This window comes from Musca domestica, unplaced genomic scaffold (assembly GCF_030504385.1).
Source record: "Musca domestica strain aabys unplaced genomic scaffold, Musca_domestica.polishedcontigs.V.1.1 1, whole genome shotgun sequence".
NCBI lineage: Eukaryota > Metazoa > Arthropoda > Insecta > Diptera > Muscidae > Musca > Musca domestica.
Genome location: NW_026712114.1, coordinates 5,104,746 through 5,129,119, shown reverse-complemented (window position 1 = coordinate 5,129,119; position 24,374 = coordinate 5,104,746). Strand labels below are relative to the sequence as shown.

Genomic DNA, 24,374 nt, shown 5'->3' with positions numbered 1-24,374 from the left:
TGCCTTCAATCTCTATAGATGTCGTTGAGATCGTCTCCATAGTCATCCTTAAGGTCATCTTCGTCAGATACCCTTTTATAAATGTCTCCAATTTCGGTTTGATGGACGTCCTTGGGGTCGTCTTTATAGACATCCCTGGTCCCAAAAACGGCCTTTAGAGGACTACGTCTTTGATTTAAAAAAAAAAAAAACATTTTAATTTTTATCTCTCTTCTCTCCCTCCCTTTTCAGTCTCTCCCAAGAGTTGCAGCTACTCAAGGATCGCCAGGAGAACATATCCAATGCTGTTGTCTGTTCGCAAAGCCTAAAATCCAAACTTTTGAAGCTTTTGCCCACCCTGGCCAGCACGGCCGAAATGGAGAGTATCATTGAGGCCGATACCACACTGGCCACACCGTTGACCAGCGAATTGGTTGAGAAAATGGTCGATGAATTTATGGCATTGAAAAATTCCATGAATTCGGTTGAATTGCAATTGTACGAAGCCAATGAAAAGATTGCCGAACTTATTGAAAATGTGAGTTGCCATTGGCTTTTCCATGTTCATGGACACTTGAATGAGGTTTATTGTTGTTTGTGTTTTTCGTTTTTTTTGCGTTTTTCTCTCTCCCTCCCTCTGTGTAGCAACATCACCTGGACGAGGAAAATGAAACCTTACGTTCGGAAAATACCAATCTAACGAAAGTGGCAAAACTTTTGACGGAAAACATGAAAGAGAGTGTGGAAACGAGCAAAAAGTAATTTCAGTTTCAGACGTTTTCCGAACAAAATAATAATTTATTTGTTTGTTTGTTTCGTAGAATGGAAGCTGCTTTAATTAAATTAAAACAACGCAACGATGAATTAGTGGCCAAAACACGAGATGCCACCGATGGTGGTGGTGGCGCCCAACCTGTGGCCGTTACTCCAACTACAACTACAACACCTCCAGCACCCTCACCCACCACCGCCAAGGCAAATGAGGAATTTGAACAAATCAAAGAAGAGGTTGAGTCACAAAATCGAGACCACAATGAACGCATTGTTGAAATGGTAAGTTTGTGGTGAGTGTGGAGAAAAAATTAGAAGTTCATCATCATTGCCATTTCGACTGCATTGACATACCATGTACATAGGCGATCATACATAATATATATGTAAAACGTTTGTAGGACATCAATCATTTTTCAAATCCGTTTCAATACACAATGATTTAAAAAAATGTTATAAACCTGGAGGAATTTACTTAGAACTTCTTTGTGAATGAACTGAGATCTGTGATACACCTGAAGTGCACTGCGGAATTAGTATCCAGTGAGTTAAGGCTACTATCCCAAGTCCCGTTGTTCTGAAAGTTTATTTTGATGTGTTCGTTTTGCAAATCTGGTTTTAACTCCAAGTTTTTCAAGTTTGCCGACAGATTTATATTCTTGGCAGATGACACCCCATGCAGACCCCTTGTGATTTACCTGTGAATCCCAGGGAATTGATTTCCAATTTTATGAGACTCATAGTATGTTTTGTTCTAGGTGCGGGATGTACCAAAAATAATCGGTCGATATTTTCATACTTTTTAAGAAATATTTGATTTTGACAGATTTGACCGGGAGATATCAGAAATGATAAACCGTACCGTAACGTAACGCTCTATTTTGGTTTAATATTGGGATGTGCATAACTTGGACAAAATTTTGGCCCTTTGTGGCCAGGCAACCAAAAAGAGTGGACGATATTTTCCATTCCCATAGCTACCTTACTTTCGATATAAATATTACAATTTTCTATTGATGGGTTTAATTCGTCTTTAGTGGAACACCAATTTCTGTTGGGAAGGCTAGGATGGATCCCCACATTTAGTCTTCTGGATATATTTAATATTGACCGAAATGTGGCAAAGTGTGAAGTTTGAAGAATACCGGTCTCCTATTTCACATTTTATGGAAATGGGTAAGAGGAGTTCATCAATATTGTGCATTTTATCACCTGACATACGCGTAATGAAAGGAGTATGTTGTGACAAGTTCAGTCCATATTTGGAGCATTTTTATACTATGGAGGATTTTGTCATTCCGTTTGTAACTCTTCGAAATATTCATAATAGACCCTACGAAGTATATATATTCTGGATCAGCGTAAAATTCTAAGACGATCTAGCGTTGTCTTTCGATCAAATTTCGGCTAAAATTTTGAATACATGCATAGTTTACCAGTAGGCAGGTTAAGTTCGTAGATGGGCCATGTCGGTCCACACTTTCGACTAGCCTCATACAAAGGTGCCTCCCGATATTCGGTATTTTCATGATTTTAGTAACATTATTTTCCGGAATAGTTTCAAATTTCATATTTAAAGTTCATACAGCCTATGACAAAAATTTTTTTATGCAGGTCCACGTCTTCGTATAGCCCCCATATGACGGTACCTCGGTATTTCGACATTATTCTACGAAATTGTTTTAAATTTCCTAATGGGTACTACAGCCTATGACACAAAATTTCGTAACGGCTTCGTATAGTCCCCATAAAAAGGTTTTCATTTAAGTGTTAGTTTCCGGATTTTTTTTTTTTTTTTGAAAATTTTCTAGTTTCTTCCAAATGGTGGAGGGTATTAAAACTTCGACCCGGCCGAAGTTTGCTGCTTATTACTTGTTTCTTTTTTGAACATTTTAATTTTTGTTTTTTAGTCAAGGGCCAATTTATCTCAAGGTATAATTTTCGCAAAAATATTGAGATATGCAATAAAATTGATTGCCTGTATACTCTCCACCATACTGCGGAGAATATACTAAGTTTATTCCATTCAATTTCAATTTCCCGAAATAACCATTTTGAACCACTAAAAAGTAGATATATTTTTGATCAGCATAAAGTTCTATTTCCATTCAGCTATGTCCGTTTATTAAATTGTGGAAGTCATTCTTACAAATGTATTTCAGATTCGTAGCATTTTTATACCCTCTGTCATATGGCTACAGAGGGTATATATCATTTACGTCCAAAACGAAAATAACAGCTTTAGACCCTAGGTCTCTTTGGACCAAATCCGTTCAGGATATTTGAAATCGATTCAGCGATGTCCGTCCGTCCGTCTGGCTGGTGCGCACATAACTCTCAAAATTATTATCCGATTTGATCCAAACTTGCTACATCGTAATGTTATTGTCAAACTTAGATCGAGCTCGGAGATGGTCAACATTGGTTCACTGCTTTTGGAAACTTCCACAGAAAATGTCAACATTTTCAAAGAAAATAATTTTTTGCACAGAAAGAGAAACGACAATCCGATTTTGCTCCAACTTTGCAAATCCTAATATTTCCATCAGTGCTAGGTCAGGTGGGAAAATTGGCAATATCGGTCCACTCCATCAAGTCCCCCACAAAGGGTCAAAATTTTGAATAATTACAACTCTTATAAAATGTGATATAAGAGTTCGATTGTCTTCAAATTTCATACATCCCAATATTTTTATCAACCCAAGGTCTGGTGTAAAGATGGTAGAGATCGGAACTTTCCTTCTCGTACCTTCCCCATACAAGAGTCAACATTTCGAATATTCGTAAAAGTCATAAAACACGAAATAGATATCAGATTCCATTCAGACTTGACACATCTCAATATTTCCATCAACACAAAATCCGTTATAAAGATGGTAGATATCGGCCCATTCCTTCTTGTACCTCCCCCACAAAGGGTCAAAATTTTGAATATCCATGAAGCTTATAAAACACGAAATAAACATCCGATTCCATTCAGACTTGGCCCATATCAATACTTCCATCAACACAAAATCTGTTATAAAGATGGTAGAGATGGGATCATTCCTTCTGGTACCTTCCCCACAAAGGGTCAAAATTTTGAATATTCATGAGGCTCATAAAACACGAAATAAACATCCGATTCCATTCAGACTTGACACATCTCAATATTTCTATGAACATAAAATCTGTTATAAAGATGGTAGAGATCGGATCATTCCTTCTGGTACCTCCCCCACAAAATGTCAACATTTTGAATATCCAAAACGATCTTAAAATCCGAAATAAGCACCCGGTTCTCTTCATATTTCACACATCCCATTATTTCATCTAACACAAGATCTGCTGTGAAGGTGGGATGTATCGGTCCACTCCTTCTGGTACCTGCCCCACAAAGGGTCAAAATTTTGAATATTCATGAAGCTCAAAAAACACGAAATAAACATCCGATTCCATTCAGACTTGGCACATCTCAATATTTCCATCAAGACAAGATCTGTTATAAAGATGATACGGATCGGACCATTTCTTCTGGTACCTCCCCCACAAAGAAGTCAAAATTTTGAATAACCAAAACGATTATAAATTCCGAAATAAGCATCTGGTTTTCTTCAAATTACACACATCACAATATTTGTATTAACCGAAGGTCTGGTGTGAAAATGGTATATATTGTTCTACTGCTTCTGGTACCTCCCCCACAAAGGTCAAGCTTTTGTATACCCATAAAGCTCATAAAACGGGAAATCAACATCTGCTACCACTCAGACTTGGCACATCTCAATATTTCCATCAAGACAGGATCTGTTATAAAGATGGTAGAGATAGGATCATTCCTTCTGGTACCTTCTAAATATTTTTCTTAACCAGAAATCTTACATGAATGTGTAATTTATCGGAATTTATGATTTCGCATAAAATTGCCAATATTTTTATCTGTATTAGATGAAGTGTGAAAATGGAATACTTCGGTCCGCTATATCTGTTACCTCACGCATATTTCCACATTTTATCCACATATACAGTACTCGTAGGAAGTAGTCGATATAGTCCAAATCTGGCACGTTGTAATATTTTTATCAGTCTTAGGTCAGATACGAATTGGTCAATATTGTCCAACTGCTTCGGAAACTCCCCCATAAAGGGTCAACAGTTGAACAATCATAACTCAAGGCTAGGGATATACATTTGTCGACTGATACTTTTTTACTTGTTCTTGGAAAACTTCGATAAAATCATTGTGTCTTGACGGATTTTAAACACAACAACTCGTGGCCTTCTTGAGTTGTTCTTGTTCGAACATGCAAAACTACCCATTTCTCATTTTCATCGGCATAATGTCCATTTCGCAAAAAACAAAAATAAAACAACAACATTCATACACAGAAAAATAAACAATATTAAAATATAACCTATCAAGAAACCCACAATTGGTATTTCATCTTATGGAAAATATCCATTCACCCATTTGAATTTCATCGAAATCATTTCCAAAAAAAAAAGCTAAATCACAAAATTAATTTTGTACAGTACCTCACTTAAATAGAATATTTTGCACAAATTAATTCCAATTTTCACATTTTGCACTTAAAATACGTATTTAAAATTTGGTAAATTAGGGCTTGAAGCGTGTATCGGGTTTCTTTCGAAACATAAATATATTTAGGGGTAATTCAACTCCATCAACACCACCAACGCCACCAACAACAACACCACCAATACCCCACTCCAATGTTGCAACTGATGGCGCTGCTGCGACGACTGAAAAACAATAATACCAATACCCCAGCAAAGAGAGCCACATCCACCCACTGGCAGCAAAAACACCCAAACCTCCAACAAGTCCAAAAACAACAACCACAAATAAACCCTCTGCAAAATTTCTCTCCATAAACAAATATTCCCGAATACTTAAGTCTCTCTCTTTCTCTCCCGCCATTGCTTTGTGGGTGGGTGTGAATGTGGCCAACAACAGCTCAAAATAACTCTCAACTTTACGCTCTCTCTCTCCCCCTCTCTGTGAATGGTGCACACACACAACAAACCAACAATTATAACCAAAGAAAACGAGTAATTTTTATTTCTATATAGTGGTGGTGGTAATAGAATAGTACACAGCCCTCGTATTGTTGTAAATGTACTATACAACACTCTGACGAGTAAGCAGTCATTTTTTTCCACGAGTAACCATAGACCAGACATAACAAATGATGATAATGATGATGGCGATGTTAATAAAGCAGCTGATGGTGGTGAAGGTTTTGATTTTTTTCTGTTTGCCAAGGAGATGGATAATAAAGCAAGGCAAGCAAGAGCGATATTGTCCTTGTTGGCATGAAGAGTTAATAAACATTGACTTGTTTGGTTTTTTGTTTTTAATTTTGAAAATTTTGTAACTAACGCTGGCTTAAAGTTAAGGTTAAAGGGGTTTCCTTTCGGGGATACAAATATAACACAGTAAGGTATAGAGAGAAACAGTTTGAAAATTTATTTGAATTTATTTTAAAAACCAAATTCATTTTTTCTCCAAAATTAAAGAAAAAAAAAAAACGGAAGCTTGTGAAAGTAGAGTTAAAAATATAAGACCCATGTATGGATGTTTCGAAAGTTTACACTGCAAAGTAACCTAAAAAAAAGAGGGCAAATAAAACAAAATTTAAATTTAAAATTTTCGGATTAAAATTCCTTTTTGGGGGAATGTCCTGATTAGGTCCAAAGAGACCTATTGTCTAAAACCGTTATTTTGATGAGGCACGTTGTGACCGTCTCAACTGATATATACCCTCTATACCCAATAAAAAACAGTGAGAAACGTAAACACAGACTTTTCACTTAAAATACGCAAATTTCGAATGCAATTTTCTTAAAAACGTTTAAGCCTAGATATGTGGTTTACTCTGAGACTTGTAGTGAAATTTTGCGTAGAATATTTAAACCTTTGACATTGTTCGTCTAAAAATAAGTTTCATATGACTTTCACGCATCAACCTGAAAAAACTCATGATAAACAACTTGGGAAAAATATTTGAATTTTTCTTCGGCAACATTGATACATATTTTGTTGGTGTATAATGAAGATGCAGATTTTATATCTCTGATTTTTAGTAATAATTTTGTGTAGAATACTTTTGTCTTTGACGTCATCCCACTAAAGTGAGGTTTTATGGAACTTTTTCCCATAAACCCAGATGGAGTGCGACTTTAACTCCTAAATCTGGCTTTTTATTTTTTTCGATTTCCGGCTTTTTGGGAATATTCTGTGACCTATCGCATAATTATATGACGAAGAAAATTTCGATCTTGATATGATCACACCTTAATAAAGTTGTTGGAGGTTTTTAAAGAAAAAGACCCCTTAGACTCTAGATGTGTACGAAGGAATCTAAACTCGAATATTTTCAAAAATTTTAAATTAAAAAAATTAAATTCGGAAAAGAGTCCATACACATATCTTATCAAAAATTAAATGTATTCTACAGAACTTTGGCAGGCATCCCTTAAAAGAACCTCCAAAAGGTATCTCTTTTAGGAAAATCTCCTGAAGGTCTTCCATGTTCAACAGACCCTAAAGGGGTGTTCCTCCTCCAAAAGGTTCCTCTTTAAGGAAGATCTTCCATGAAGTTGTTTCATGTTCAGAAGACCCTTAGGAGGTGTTCTTCATTTAGACAACCTTCAGAAGATTTCCTTTATTCAGAGGACCTGTAGAAAGTCTCAAGAACGTTTTCTATGTGTAGAGGAAGCGACATCCATAGCAGTTTATATGTTCAGAAGACTTCTCGAAACTTTTCTGTTCAGAAGACGTTCCCAGGGTCTTAAATTTAAAAAAAACCTCCAAATGGTTTTTCCATGTTAAGAAGACTTCCAGAAGGTCTTCTCAGTTTAAAAAATGCTTAAAAGGTTTTTCAGGTTGAGAAGACCTCCAAAGAAAAAAAATGGAAGACATTCTGAAAGTTTTTTAAACAAGGTAGTCCTTTGAGAGGTCTTCCAAAATTAGACAACTTTCTAGATATCTTATAAACACAGAATACTTCTAGATGATGTTTAGGCGACAGCCATAGCAGTTTATATGTTGAGAAGACTTCCCGAAACTTTTCTGTTCAGAAGAGGTTCTGAGGGACTTATATTTTTAAAAAACCTCCAAATGGTTTTTCCATTTTAAGAAGACTCCCAGAAGGTCTTCTCAGTTTAAAAAATGCTCAAAAGGTTTTTCAGGTTGAGAAGACCTCCAAAGAAAAAAAAATGGAAGACATTCTGAAAGTCTTTTAAACCAGGTAGTAATTGAGAGGTCTTCTAAAATTAGACAATTTTCTAGATATCTTATAAACATAGAATACCTTTAAGAAGCCCTTCCATGTTCCAAATGGTTTTCTATGTTAAGAAGACTTCCTGAAGACCTTCAAAAGGGGTTTCAGGCTTATAACAACCCCAAGAAATGGAAGACACTCTGGAAGTCTTCTAAACAAGGTAGTCCTTTGAGAGGTCTTCTAACCTTGAAAAATTTTCTAGATATTTTCTAGAGTTCTTCTAAACTTGGAATAACCTTTAGAGTCTCGAATATCTTCTAGAGAACGTCTGAAGACCTCTAGATATTCTTCTATATTTTAGAAGACTTTCTATGTTTGGAAGTATTCTCGAAGTTTGTTTCGAGGTCTTCTAAACTTGGAATAATTTTTAGAGGTCTTTAGAAAACTTTCAAAAGACTTTTTATGTTTGGAAATCTTTTCGAATTTCTGCCATATTAGATATCTCCAAAATGTTTTCTATGTTTTTCTACGTGCGTAATGAACATAGAACATAGATCTTCTAAACATTGAATAACTTAAAGAGTTCTTAGAAACAGAATATCTTCTGGAGTCATTCCAACGATCGAGGCTCTTCGGTATTTTAGAAAACTACCAGAAGTCTTCTCAATTTTCTTCTATATCCAAACGACCTCAACAAGCTCTTCCATGTTCGGAAGAACCTCAAAACGTTTTCTTTGTTTGCAAGACCTTTCAAAGCTTGTCTTTGTTTAGAAGGCTTCTAGAGGGTCTAGTATGTTCAGAAGAGCTTCGAAAGGTTTTCTATGTTTTCAAGTTCGGACAAAGGGCTTTAAGAAGACTTGTAGAGAGTCTTTTGCTTCTAGAAGGCATTCAGATGGACTCCTGTGTTTAGAAGACTTTTCGAAGATTTTCTATGTTTTATGTTTTCGTAAACATAGAAGATCTTCTAAATCTAGGTGAAACTTAGTTAGTCTTCTTAACATAGAAAACTCTGTGCCAGTCTTCTTCACATGAAAAAAACCTCAGCTAGGCCTTCTAAATATTGAAGACACTATAAGTTTTCTATATTTTCATAGAAGGCTCTCCATGTTTTCAAGTTCTCCAATGGACGTTTAGAAGACTTGAGGAGAGTCTAGAAGATCTCCAGATGGGCTCCTTTGTTTAGTAGATCTCTCGAAGGTCTTCTATGTTCTCGTAAACATAGAAAGTCTTAGAATACTCTTTGGCAGTCGTCCTAACATGAAAAAATCTCCTCTAGACCATCCAAACATTGAAGACCCTATACGTTTTCTATGTTTTCATAGAAGGTTTCAAGTTCTCCAATGGACCTTTACCAGACTTGTGGAGAGTCTTTGGCTTCTTGAAGATGGGCTCCTATAATTAGAAGACCTCTCGAAGGTTTTCTATGTTCTATGTTTTAGTAAACATAGAAGATCTTCAAGATGTAGGGGAACCTTAGTTTTACTTCTTAACAGTCTGCCTAACAAAAAAAAAACTCTCAAATGAACTTTTAGATGACTTGTAGAGAATATTTTGACTCTTGAAGATCTCCAGGCCTTGAGAGGGCTTCTATGTTGAGAAAACCTCTCGAAGCTTCTCAATATTCACTGTTTTCGTAAACATAGAAAATCTTTTGGATGTAGGAGAACCTTTGTTAGTCTTCTTAATATAGAATTCTCTTTGGCAGTCTTCCTAACATGGAAAAAACATAATCTAGTCCTTCTAAACATTCAAGAAGGTATTCTATGTTTTTATAGAAGGTTTTTTATGTTTTCAAGTTCACCAATGGACTTTTAGATCACTTGACTCCTCTAGGCCTTCCAAACATTGAAGAACCTATAGGAATCCTCTTCTATGTTTTCAAGTAAGTTTTCTGTTTATATGACATCCATAGGGCTTTCTATGTTTGCCAGACATTCAAAGGCTATTCTATGTTTGGAAGACCTGCAGTGGATCCCCTACGTTCAGAAAATACAAAAAATCTCCAGCAAACCTCCAGATGTTTTTTTTTTTGCTTTTGGAGACCCATAAAAATCGTCTATGTTCAGGAGACCTCCAGAAGGTCTTCTATCTTTACGGAAAGTTTTCGTTTTTTTAAGATTTCCAGAAGACCCCGACAAGGTCTTCTTCTAACATAGAAGATCTTCTGGAGGTCTCTTAAACACAGACGATTTTTTATGGGTCTCCAAAATATATAGAAAATCATCTGGAGATTTCTTTGAGGTTTTTTTTGTACATAGAACACCCTCAAGTGGTCTTTACCATATCTAAACAAAGAATACCTTCTCCTGGAAATCCAGAATGTATTTTTTACACATATAAAAGACCTCCACAGGGCACTTTGTTGTTTGGAGATCGTGAGAAGGTATTCCATAGATTTAGAAAGCTTTTTAAAAAAACTTCTCACGAAGTAGTCTTCATCATATCTAACCAAAGAATACATTATCCTGGAAATCCAGGATGTATTCTTTTTATATTAAAGTCATCCACAGGCCACTTTGTTGTTTGGAGATCGTGAGAAGGTATTTCATAGATGTAGAAGGCTCTTTAAACAAAACTTCTCACGATATAAGACCTTCTAGACTTTTTGAATGTCCAATATACCAGAGGTCTTTATTAGGCCTTCTGGAGGACTTCAATTCATGGAAGACTCTGTTGCACACAGGATATCTTTAGCAAACCCTTTCATGTTTGGTAAAACTTTTCAACGTCTGCTACAAAGTAAATGTCCTACACGATTTTTTATGGTTCTCCAAAATATATAAAATCATCTGGAGGTTTCCTGAAGATTTTTTCTACATAGAACACCCTCTAGTGGTCTTCACCATATCTAAACATATCCCTGAAATCCAGAATGTATTTTTTACATATAAAAGACCTCCACAGGCCACTTTGTTGTTTGGAGATCGTGAGAAGGCATTCCATTGATGTAGAAGGCTCTTCAAAAAACTTCTCACGTTATAAGACTTTCTAGACTTTTTAAATGTTCAATAACTATGGATATACCAGAGGTCTTTATTATGCCTTTTGGAGAACTTCACTTCATAGAAGACTCTCTTACACATAGGTTATTTTTATGGAGCTCTTTTATGCTGGGAAACCCTATCAGGGTCTCCTACAAATAAAACAAGTAAAAAAGCTGTAAGTTCGGCCGGGGGCTATTCGAAGACGTGGACCTGCTCAGACAATTTTCTGTCATAGGCTATAGTATTCATTACGAACTTCAAATGTGAAATTTGAAACAATTCCGGTAAATAATGTCTTTAAAATCATCAATATACCCAATATCGGGAGGTACCGTTATATGGGGGCTATAGGAAGACGTTAACCTACGGGCTCATTTTCTGTCTTAGGATGTAGTATCCATTACTAACTTCAAATACAAAATTGGAATAGTTCCAGTAAATAATGTCGCTAAAATCACCAAAATACCGAATATCGGTATCGTTATATGGGAGCTATACGAAGACGTGGACCTGTACAGACAATTTTCTGTCATAGGCTGTAGTATTCATTACGAACTTCAAATACTTAATTTGAAATAGTTCCGGTAAATAACGTCTTTAAAATCATCAAAATACCGAATATCGCGAGGTAACGTTATATGGGGGCTATACGAAGACGTAGACCTACATGGCCCATTTTTTGTCTTAAGCCGTAGTATCTATTACGAGCTTTTAATATTAATTTTGAAACAATTCCGGTAAATAATGTCGCTAAAATCATCAATATACCGAATATCGGGAGGTACCGTTATATGGGGGCTATACGAAGACGTGGACCTACATGGCCCATTTTCAATACCAAAAGTCCTGCAGACATAATACACATTTGAATAAAATTTTATCGACCTACTTCATTTCGTTCGGAAGCTAGAGTGATTTCCACAGACGGATCGACGGACAGACGGACGGACATTGATAATTAGAATCTTAAGCTGATCAAGAATATATATACTTTGTTGGGTCTAAAATGTATATTTCGAAGTGTTACAAACGGAATGAAAAACTGAATATATCCTCCATACTATGGTGGAGGATATACAAATTTTTTTCTATGAACATTTGATTTTCAAAAACTCGGTCTTATATGTACTGCTCCTTAAATATATATTTCAAAACTGTTTCTCTCTGTACACACATATATTTTGGGCTTATATAGACTTTTTACTATAGCTCTCTTCCAGAACTGCAAGAATTTAAAACTTTTTACTACGATAACCGATTTTTCCTTTATGAAATAAAAAAAAAAAAATCCAAAACTAGTAGATTCTTGCAGGTTCTGGGGGGGAGTATTTATTGGCTTTGGTTGTAAGTTAAAATAACACCCCTCTCCCCCCTACATTAGTTATAATTTTGAAATAAGCTTTTATTTTAACCCCAAATTAGTTTTAGTACTAATTACTTCTAACCCCCCTAATGTAAACCAAATATATATTTTTCTTTCCCCCGCAAAATTGTCGTTGTTCTACGTCCCCCCTTCAAAAAACCAAAATAAACCCCCCGTCCATGTAACTTGTGTTGTTGCCTCTCTCTCACTCTCTCTCGATGCCCTTTGAACCGTAGCAAAAACTCTTGGATGCGGCTATAGCAAAAAATACTAACGATGAACTAAAAACTTTACAAGTCAAATTGTCAATCTTGGAAGATGAGTTACGCAAAGCTTTAGTTAGGGCCGAGACGGCTGAGCATGAATTAGAACAATTGAAAAATCTCAAAGGGGACAGAGCTGGAGAGCCAACTTCAGCCATGCCTATGCTACCGCCACCACCGCCTCCGCCCATGCCTAGCAAATTGCTTTACAGTGCCACACCGCTGAGAGCCCCAACATCGGGGGCCGACGAAGCAAGTTTCTCGGATAGCATTGCTCGAATGCATGACCAGCAAAGAAATACCGAAGCTGGAGAAGGCCTCTCGCAAAAACTAATCGAAACGGTTAAGCAACAGGTACAACCCGAAGCAGCAACAGGTAGGTGGTGATTTTTGTTAGCTTTCCATATTCGGTTTTCTTTAACAAAAAGATTCCTTCACACACACACGTACGTATCTCTACACAAGCACACAACAAGTACACGCTTTCACGCTCCCACACAAATGAAGCAACAAATTCTGCTGAATGCAGAACGACAGTCAGACAGGTGACACATGGCAGGCCTTTGTATTGGCTAGCAGAGAAGATGAACCCACACACATATATATTTAGTTAAAGGAGTAAATATCAACATCAGAGAACACACGTGCTGGCTGAGCTCTCTCCCCCCACCGGCCTCCACATATTACTATGGCACAAAAATAATGTGTGTGTGGAGGTTTTGCAGCTCTCTTTGGCATTGAGTATGCTTTTATATGTAAGGCCAGATGAGTAAACACTCATTGTGTTCGTCGGAGCTCAGTATTTGTTTTGTTGTTGATATAAATATTTCCGATGCTGGTTGTCATGGCTTCTGGTCTCCTAATGAATACAGCGTTGTTGTTCTCTTCTCTTTGGGAATAGATGAGTACATGGGAGTGAGGGAGTGACTCACTCAATTTAAAAATATATTTTTTTTGTAAATACTTGGATTGAATTTTTAATTCCCAAAGCCTGGGATGGAAAATTATAAATTCCACTGGAATTTGAAAAATGAATGGGAGACCCCCTTGGCCTCTTCTATGTATAAAACATTCTGAAAAAAATCTAGAGGGTTCTTATACTAAGAAGACCTGGGGGAGTTATCTTATCGTATATTCCGGTCCACTCCTTTTTGTGCGTCTCCCAGAATTGGTCAAAATTTGTCGTATAGAGCAAGAAAGGATCATCCAATCGTTTGGAAACTTTTCAAATCCTAATATTTTTATCAGTGCTATGTCAGCTGCGAAAGTGGACAATATCTGCTCACTCCATGAAAGGGTAGAAATTTTGAATTATTAAAAATCTTATAAAAGGCGAAATAAGCATTCGATGCTTTTCAAATTTCATATATTCCAATATTTCTACTAACACAAGATCTGGTGTGAAGATGGGCTATATCGGTCCATTCCTTCTGGTACCTCCCCAAAGAAAGGGTCTAGATTTCGAATAACCATGAAGCTCATAAAACGCAAAATGGACATCCAATTACTTTTAAACTCAGCACATCTCAATATCTCTACTAACGCCAGATCTGGTGTGAAGATGGAATATTTCGGACCACAGCTTCTGGTACATCCCCCACAACGGGTCAAATTTTTTGAAAAATAAAAAATCTCATAAAAGGTGAAATAAGCATCCGATGCTTTTCGAATTTTGCACATACCAATATTTCTACTAACACAAGATCTGCTGTGAAGATGGGCTATATCGGTCAATTCCTTCTGGTACCTCCCCCACAAAGGGGTCAAAATTTTGAATAATTATATCTCTCATAAAATGCGAAATAATATTTAAGATTCATTCTAAACTTCACATATACGAATATTTCTATCAACACAAGATATGGTGGGAAGATATAATATGTCGGACCACAAATTCTGGTACCTCCCACACAAAGGACTCAAAATTTTGAATAACTTTGAAGCTCATAGAACGCGTAATGAACATCGGATCACTGTCAAACGGGGCATACCTCAATATTTTTACTAACACAACATCTGGTGTACAGATGAAATATGTCGGACCACTCCTTCTGGTACTTCCCCCACAAAGGTATCAAAATTTTAAATAATCATAACTCTCTTAAACAGCGACATAAGTATTCGATTCTCTTAAAATTTAGCACAATCCAATATTTCTATTAATACAAGATCTGGTGTAAAGTTAAAATATGTCGGACCACTCCTTCGGGTACCTACCCCTCAAGGGTATCAAAATTTTGAATTATCATGAAGCTTATAAAAAGCGAAATAAACATCCAATTATTTTCGAACTCGGCACTTCTCCATATTTTCAAACTCGGCACGTCTCCATATTTTTACTAACACAAGATCAGTTATGAAAATGGAATAAAACAACTCCCTCTGGTACCTCCCCCACAAAGGTATCGAAATTTTGAATAATCATAACTCTCTTAAAGAGCGACATAAGTATCAGATTCTCTTAAAATTTTGCACAATCCAATATTTCTATTAATACAAGATCTGGTGTGAAGTTGAAATATTTCGGACCACTCCTTCTGGTACCTCCCCCACAAAGGGGTCGGAATTTTGGATAATTATAACTCTTATAAAATGCGAAATAAACGTCAGATTCTCTTCAAATTTCACATATCCCAACAATATTGATAACAAAACATCTGGTGTAAAAATGGAATATATCGGACCACAGCTTCTGGTACCTCCCCCACAACGGGTCAAAATTTCGAATAATTATAACTTTCTTAAAAAGCGACATAAGTATCCGATTCCCGTTAAAATTTTTCACAATCCAATATTTCTATCAACACAAGATATGGTGAGAAGATGTAATATGTCGGAACACTCCTTCTGGTACCTCCCCCACAAAGGGGTCAGAATTTTGAATAATTATAACTCTTATAAAATGTGAAATAAACATTAGATTCTCATTAAATTTCACACATCCCAACATTATTGATAACACAACATATGGTGTGAAGATGAAATATGTCGGACCACTCCTTCTGGTACCTCCCCCACAAAGGTATCGAAATTTTGAATGACCATGAAGCTTATAAAACGCGAAATAAACATCCAATTATTTTCGAACTCGGCACATACCAATATTTCTATCAACACAAGATCAGGTATGAAAATGGAATATGTTGGACCACTCCTTTTGAGACCTCCCCCACAAAGGGATCAGAATTTTTAATAATTATAACTCTTATAAAATGTGAAATAAGCATTAGATTATCTTCAAACTTCACACATCCCAACATTATTGATAACACAACATCTGATGTGAAGATGAAATATGTCGGACCACTCCTTCTGGTACCTCCCCCACAAAGGGATCAGAATTTTTAATAATTATAACTCTTATAAAATGTGAAATAAGCATTAGATTCTCTTCAAACTTCACACATCCCAACATTATTGATAACACAACATCTGGTGTGAAGATGAAATATGTCGGATCACTCCTTCTGGTACCTCCCCCGCAAAGGGTCAAAATTTTGAATAATTATAACTCTTTTAAAAAGCGACATAAGTATCCGATTCTTTTAAAAATTTGCTCAATCCAATATTTCTATTAATACAAGATCTGGTGTGAACTTGAAATATGTCGTATCACTTCTTCTGGTACCTCCCCCCCCAAAGGGATCAGAACTTTGAATAATTATAACTCTTATAAAATGCGAAATAAGCATCAGATTTTCTTCAAATTTCACACATCCCAAAATTATTGATAACACAACATCTGGTGTGAAGATGAAATATGTCGGACAACTTCTTCTGGTACCTCCCCCACAAAGGGCTCAAAATTTCGAATAACTTTGAAGCTCAGACAACGCGTAATGAACATCGGATCACTTTCAAAATGGGCATACCTCAATATTTTTACTAACACAACATCTGGTATAAAGATGAAATATGTCGGACCACTCCTTCTGGTACCTCCCCCACAAAGGTATCAAAATTTTTAACAATCATAACTCTCTTAAAAAGCGACATAAGTATCCGATTCTCTTAAAATTTTACACAATCCAATATCTCTATTAATACAAGATCTGGTGTAAAGTTGAAATATGTCGGACCACTCCTTCTGGTACCTCCGCTACAAAGGGATCAGAAGTTTGAACAATTATAACTATTATAAAATGCGAAATAAGCATCAGATTCTCTTCAAATTTCACACATCCCAACATTATTGATAACACAACATCTGGTGTAAAGATGAACTATGTCGGACCACTCCTTCTGGTACCTCCCCCCACAAAGGCATCGAAATTTTGAATAACCATGATGCTTATAAAACGTGAAATGAACATCGGATCACTTTCAAACGGGGCATACCTCAATATTTTTACTAACACAACATCTGGTATAAAGATGAAAATTGTCGGATCACTCCCTCTGGTACCTCCCCCACAACGGGTCAAAATTTTGAATAATTATAACTCTCTTAAAAAGCGACATAAGTATCCGATTCTCTTAAAATTTAGCACAATTCAATATTTCTATCAACACAAGATATGGTGTGAAGTTGAAATATATCGGACCACTCCCTCTGGTACCTCCCCCACAACGGGTCAAAATTTCGAATAATTATAACTTTCTTAAAATACGAAATAAGTATCCGATTCTTTTAAAATTTCCCACACTCCAATATTTCAATCGAAACACAATCAGGTGTGAAGAAGGGATATATCGGACCACTCCTTCTGGTACCTTCCCCACAAAGAAATCAACATATTTCCATGCCCAGGAATAGTTCAATTTTATCCTTCCCCAAATTTCGTGGCTCTTCTTTACTAAATTTCGAAGCAAGAAATTTTTCTTGGCTATTTTATTATATTTAATGCAGCTTACGTTTTCCTAAATTTCTTATTTACACAAACACATACAAAAAAAAACGTAAAATATGTATGTCAACCACAAGTGGTCTCCCCCGAATATGACCAAAACAAATGCCTGTCTTTCTTGGCCACTACTTGCTCTTAAGGAGAAAACAGTGAAAACAAATGCCATGAGTCTCAACTTGCAAAAAAAAAATCCCCAAGACAGCAACGCAGCTAGACTGAAAGCACGCACCCATAAGCTGGTGACGTTTTTGATTTCAAAATAAGAAAATAAAAAAAATCAAAAAATAAAAAATGTTTACAATAAAATATGAGACTCTTGCTCTGCTGCCGAGGCTGATGCTCTAGGTTTTTCGTATTTCCCATTTTTTCTCTGAGCACACCCCTCCCCCCATCTCTCTATGTCCAGGTCCGTGCAATAGAGACGAACCATGGCAGCGAATGGCTGATACCACCTATCAACGCGTTCAACAGCTATTCAAGGGTTTCCTTGAAGCCATTTATTTGCTGCCTGCTCAATAACAAAACACAATAAATTTCAATATAAAATCACACAGCCAGCGTTGTGACAAGGACATCCACTTACACACAACGATACATTTGCTCACTTTCGTACACATACAAAGGCACCTTGTTTTTAGTATTAAATATTTTGTATTTTTTTTTTTTTTTGATTTCAAAAATAAAAAGTATTTTCAAACTTTATGCCATTTAAAATTATAGGTATGTTTGCTTAGAGCTTCCTAAGTCATTTGTACTTTTTTTAAGATTTTTTTTATTTATTCCACTTCTTATTTGTATGTGTATGTGTGAAATGTTTTTTTTTTACTCTTCTCTTATTGATTAATACAGTTAAAAATTTCAGAATTTTTTTTAATTAGTTTAACACACAATTCTTTCTTGTTATTGCAAACACTCACTCACACACAAAATGAAATTATATGACCATAATACACACATATACACGTACATACATACATCTATATATCCTAGAAAAGTTTGATTAACTGAATTATTAGTTGGCATGCGGTAACCAATTAAGGACACAATAGTGATAAACAGTGAGAGCAGAGTCAATAGAAAGTTGACAGCAATTTAAAAGTTTTAAAGAAAATATTACATCAAGGATACTAAACAGGACAATTCGAAATATTTTAAATCTCTCTCTGTCTGTTTGGCCTGTGGGTGAGCCCATTAACTGTCGAAGGGTGCATCCGACTTGGTCCAAAATTGTTATATCCTTATATTTATATTTATATTTATATTTATATTTATTTTGTTGTTGCAAAATGGTCAGGCTTATCCCTTTACTGTTGTTTTTATAAAAACAACTTTTGTTTATGAGTGGAGAACGATGGTAATGTTTACCAGGGGGTAAAGGCAGGGAATACCTAGGTTTCGGAAAGAGCCACCAATCCTCATCAGTTCCCTTGTTTTTTGTCTGGGATATTCTCCCCAGAAGTTATTTTAAAAATAACTTCTATGACAAAAAACATTTTTTTACCCAAGTGACGAGATCGTAAGCTCAATAGAAGAGGAACCAAAGAATTAAATAAAACTAAAATTCTTTTGGAAAGTCTTCTAAATCTTACAACCGCACTTATAAACATTTTCATCTTTCTCCACTTGTTATGCTTTCGTTCAACCTGAACGAAGTAGCATAACAAGTGGAGAAAGATGAAAATGTTTATAAGTGCGGTTGTAAGATTTAGAAGACTTTCCAAAAGAATTTTAGTTTTATTTAATTCTTTGGTTCCTCTTCTATTGAGCTTACGATCTCGTCACTTGGGTAAAAAAATGTTTTTTGTCATAGAAGTTATTTTTAAAATAACTTCTGGGGAGAATATCCCAGACAAAAAACAAGGGAACTGATGAGGATTGGTGGCTCTTTCCGAAACCTAGGTATTCCCTGCCTTTACCCCCTGGTAAACATTACCATCGTTCTCCACTCATAAACAAAAGTTGTTTTTATAAAAACAACAGTAAAGGGATAAGCCTGACCATTTTGCAACAACAAAATACTACGGTATCCCGAACAAACAAGCCACACTGTTCTATTTATATTTATATTTATATTTATATTTATATTTATATTTATATTTATATTTATATTTATATTTATATTTATATTTATATTTATATTTATATGTATATTTATATTTATATTTATACCCTACAACACTATGTGTAACACCTCGAAATATTGGTTTCCCACATAGGAAAGTATATATGGATCGTCCTATCTCGCCGAACTGAGTCGATCTAGCTATGCATGTCCGTCCGTCTGTCCATGTTAATTTGTAATCACTCTACAGGTCGCAATTATGGCCCGATCTTCACAAAATTTAGAATGGAGGTGGGACTGGGGCCAGAGTAGAACTCTATTTCTTTTGAAGATGATCGCATAATATTTAGGGGTTGAAATGGACCAAAAAACTGAAACATCGGCCCCGCACTGCAATAGCTTTTGCTTACTTGTTTATATTTATATTTGGTATATCCAAACTTAGATCAAGTTCGTAGATGGGAAATATCGGTTCAAAAGTTCAAAATTTTAATAAAAATCGCATACTGAGCGAAAGGATTATCCGAAAGAGATTGAGTAAGATTTAGGCCAGTTGTGAAAATGGGCAATATAAAAAAAATAATAAAAAAAATAACAATAAAAAAATAAAAAAATACAAAAAAAGGCAAAACACTCAGCCTTATCACTACAGAGCGTCTGTATCATTTGACCTCCCACCTACCACACAGTGGATCAAAATTTTTAAAAATTATAATTTTTATCAAATGTGGAATTTCGCACTTTCCAATATTTCTACCAAAATAAGATCTAGTATGAAGATGGAATAGATCGAACCACTTTTACTAGTTCCTCCCCCAAACCCTGATAAAACGTCAAATAAGCATCCGATTCTTTCTAAACTTCGTACATTCCAGTATTTTTATCAACACAAGATTATGTGGGAATATTGTAGATGTCGTCCACTTCATCTGGTACCTACCTCACAACGGGTTAACATTCTGAACAATTATAACTCATATAAAATGTGAAATAAGCATCCGATTCTCTTCAACTACCACACATCCCAATATTTACATTGACATAAGATCTGGTGTGAAGATGATGATATCGGGCCACCCCTTCAGGTACCTCCCCCACAAAGGGGGATTTTTATCTCCCATAACATGCAAAACGCCAGCGATTCCTTAAAAACTTGGCATGTCTTAATATTTCTCTCAACTACAGGGTGAAATAAAAAACTGCAACAAAGTCAAACGCCATAACTTTTATATTTTTTTTTAAATTTTATTGAATGAAAGCAAAAAATGTCGGAAATAGCATCAAATTTTAGAATAAGCTTAGATTTTTTCGAATTAGTACCCTTGGGCACGAATTATGGCCTTCAAGCGGCCAAAGAAACCTTTACACGCTGCCCCAATTGTTGCTCTGCGGTATTTTGGCCCATTCCTGGCGATGCGCTTGCTTGAGGTGATCGACAATTTTAGTATTTTTTAGTGCCAACCTTGTTTTCCAAAATACTCCAGACACAATAGTCCAACGGATCGGTATCCGGAGATTTTGGTGGCCATTGTGCGCTGGAAATAAAGCGAGGAATCACATTTTGTAACCATTCTTGGGTGGTGCGTGCTGAGTGCGATGGTGCTGAGTCCTGTTGGAATGTCCAAGGTCTGCGGCCAAAATGTTTGCGTGCCCAAGGCTTAAATACACCCTCCAGAATATTTTCGCGATAATATTCGGCATTTATTCTGATGCCACGGTCGATTAATAAAAGCATCGGCTGTTATGGCGGCCTACACCATCACCATGACCGGCGCTTGAGTTCTGGTGGCTAACCGAAGGTGCACATTTCCAGCTGATCTCTTTGGCAAGTAAACACGATCATTTTATTTGTTTACAAGCTGCTGGACAACGAATGTTTTCTCATCGGCAGTTCACAACTTTCAGCCAAGCAAAGCAACTCTTTAGCTCATTTGAGTCTTTTTTCTTTCTGCTGCGCGGTCTAAGTTCTTGCACTTTTTGGAACTTCAATGGCTTTACCCCGAGCTCATTTTTCAATATTTGCCGAATGGAATATTGCAATATGTTCAGCCATTTTTTCAATTTTTTCGGCCTCTGCAACGGGGGTTTCGATCAAGTCGCCACGTCTTTACTTTTCGAACCATATCTGCTGATGTTGCTATTTTCTTCCGTCCACTTCCGTGACGTCGGGCTACGCTACCAGCATCACGGTAACGAGCGATGGTACGATACGCAAAAGATTCATTCACATTTAAATGCTGGAGTGCTCTAACGATAGCCCCTTGTGGTTTTCCAGCCAAATATAAAGAAATCACACTACAACGCTTGAACTCCATCGCGAATAACTTATTTTCTGGAAAATTCTCACCAAAATGCTTTTGTACGCTTGTAAACAATATAAAGAGCTGTCATTGGAATAATTTTAAAAGCTGCCGGACGAGTGGCTTGGAAATTACAGCAGTCTGAAGTTGGTTGTAGTTTTTTCATCTCACCCTGTATATATCTCATAACATGCAAAACTAGCCAGCGATTCCTTTAAGACTTGACATGCCTTAATATTTTCCTCAACTATAGACCTGATGTGATATGTGGAAATAAATGTTCGATTTTCTTTAAATTTTCCACATCCCAATATGTTTTTCAGTATTAGATGCAGTGGAGTACTTCGGTCCAATATATCTGGCACCTCACTCACATTTCAATATTTTCCAAAAAATTATCACATATCTCATATAAAGTGAAGGAAATAGTCAATATATTCCAAATGTGGCACGTAGTAATTTTTACCTCAGACTTAGGTCAGATACGAAATGGAAAATATTGACCCACTCCATCAGAACCATACCCTAAAGGAGCAACAGTTGAAACAATCATAACGCAAGCAAAAATATATTTAAATAAATTAACATAGGCTGACGGTACACATATGTCGGACAAAACCGACTGATACTTCTTAAATTGTTTTAATTATGAGTTCAAAGCTAGTCTGATGAATTGATTTACTTTCATTAAAATTTACAAAAAAAATTTAAAAATTTTTGTTGATAACATTAAAAAAAGGTCCTCTGCAAATACCTCCAAATAATTTTACTTGCATTCATGAAATTTCTATTCATCTCAAAATTTGTATTTACAACTTTATTTCACTGCAGCCAACCTATGCTGTGAATTTCCACTTTATTTACCAAATTATGATGCTTTTGACATTTGCCATTTCTCTGTCAAAAGTGAAAAAAAAAACCTTAGAAATGTTTGCCATCAAAAAACAAAAAAAAAAAACGAAACAAATGTAACAACAATGCCGTTTCAACGGAAGAACAGCGGCAAACCTGTAGCAGCAGCAAAATAACTCCTTCTTCTCCCTCTCTCTCTACACACACAGAGAGAAGGAGTCACCTGGCAAATACACATGCCAATCAACTTAACACAGAAATGAGCAAACAAAACAATAACACACCCACTCTCCCTCACACACACACACACACACTTAAAATTACCCATGGCATTTAAGTGTCTACGGATGTGTGTTGGATGTCCCAGAGGCGAAACGGGTTTTGGGTGAGGTGCATAAATTCTCGATGACATTAATAAAGCTTTGCTCGCTCAATTTTACTCACTCAATTCCAAGCCTGGTTGTTTTTCTTGGATCTCCATAGATACGACCATGTTCCAACGGCATTTGTATGGTGTGTGTGTGTGTTTTATACAACCATACTAACGCTACCACTACTCCTGTGTTTATAATTGAATAAAACATGTCGCAACATATCACACCATGCTGCTATGCGTTACACACACACACACACTTCCACACATCATTGAAAGAAAGGAAATGATGAAATGTAGCTTTTTGAACAAAAGTGAAAACGTATTCAACTAGTTTTTCCGGAACATGATGAGAAGAGGGTGTTATGAAAAGTAAGAGCTTCATTTTAGAGATGAGGAAATTTAAACAAAATAGGTGTGGGTGAGCCACATGGCGTATGAATAATAATTATTGTCAAACATACGCCCCAGTGGCCATTAGATACCTAAATTAAGTGTTTTGCACTTTTGTGATTTTCGGAATAAAAATGTGAATAACTTTTTTAAATTTTCAAATTTCTGGGACTCATTTCTTATTCTATGAACATGTGAATTATAGCCTGTTTTTTCCACAAAAGTGAACTCGAATTTCTATACCCTTAGTCAAATGGCTACAGAGGGTATATGTCATTTGATACGGCCAAATCGTGTCTCATCAAAATAATGCCCTAGGTCTCTTTGGACCAAATCTATTTCAGGATGTAAATATGGCCGATCTAAATATGGCCGTCCGTCCGTCTGTCTGTCTGGATGGCTGTTGCGCACGATAACTGCGATCTGGTTCAAACTTGGTACATCGTAATATTATTGCCAAACTTATATCGAGTTCGGAGATGGGGAACATCAATCCACTCCTTCTGGTACCTCCCCCACAAAAAGTCGACATTTTCAAAAAAAAAAAAAAAAATATTTTACTGTACAGAAAGAGAAATCCGATTTTGCTCCAACTTTGCAAATCCTAATATTTCCATAAGTGCTATGTCAGTTGCTACCCCTACCCCTACAAATGATCAAAATTTTTAATAATTAACACTCTTATAAAATTTGATATAAAAGTCCGAAAGTATTCAAATTACACACATCGCATAATTTCTACTAACACAAGATCTGCTGTGAAGATGCGATATATCGGTTCACTCCTTCTGGTACCTCCCCCACAAAGGGTCAAAATTTTGAATATCCCTGGAGCTCATAAAGCACGAAATTAATATTCGATTTCATTCTGACTTGGTACATCTCAGTATTTCTATCAGCACAAGATTTGTTATAAAGAGGGTAGAGATCGGACCATTCCTTCCGGAACCTTCCCCACAAA

The 24,374-nt window shown here is 36.1% G+C and overlaps 1 protein-coding gene across 3 annotated transcripts in view; it reads left to right on the top strand.

The window, feature by feature from the left end:
• The window catches only part of LOC101891226 (uncharacterized), a 95,093-nt gene that overhangs the window by 49,638 nt on the left and 21,081 nt on the right, over positions 1-24,374 (top strand). Inside the window, exons 5-8 of one of the 3 annotated variants that reach the window (XM_059118091.1) lie at positions 232-517; positions 625-737; positions 801-1,032; positions 12,560-12,962. In XM_059118091.1, the coding sequence (XP_058974074.1) occupies positions 232-517; positions 625-737; positions 801-1,032; positions 12,560-12,962 (1,034 nt within the window). Of the gene's footprint in view, positions 1-231; positions 518-624; positions 738-800; positions 1,033-5,351; positions 6,032-12,559; positions 12,963-24,374 lie in introns of those variants that run through there. The other 2 variants (XM_059118097.1, XM_059118099.1) reach the window with 2 other exon arrangements.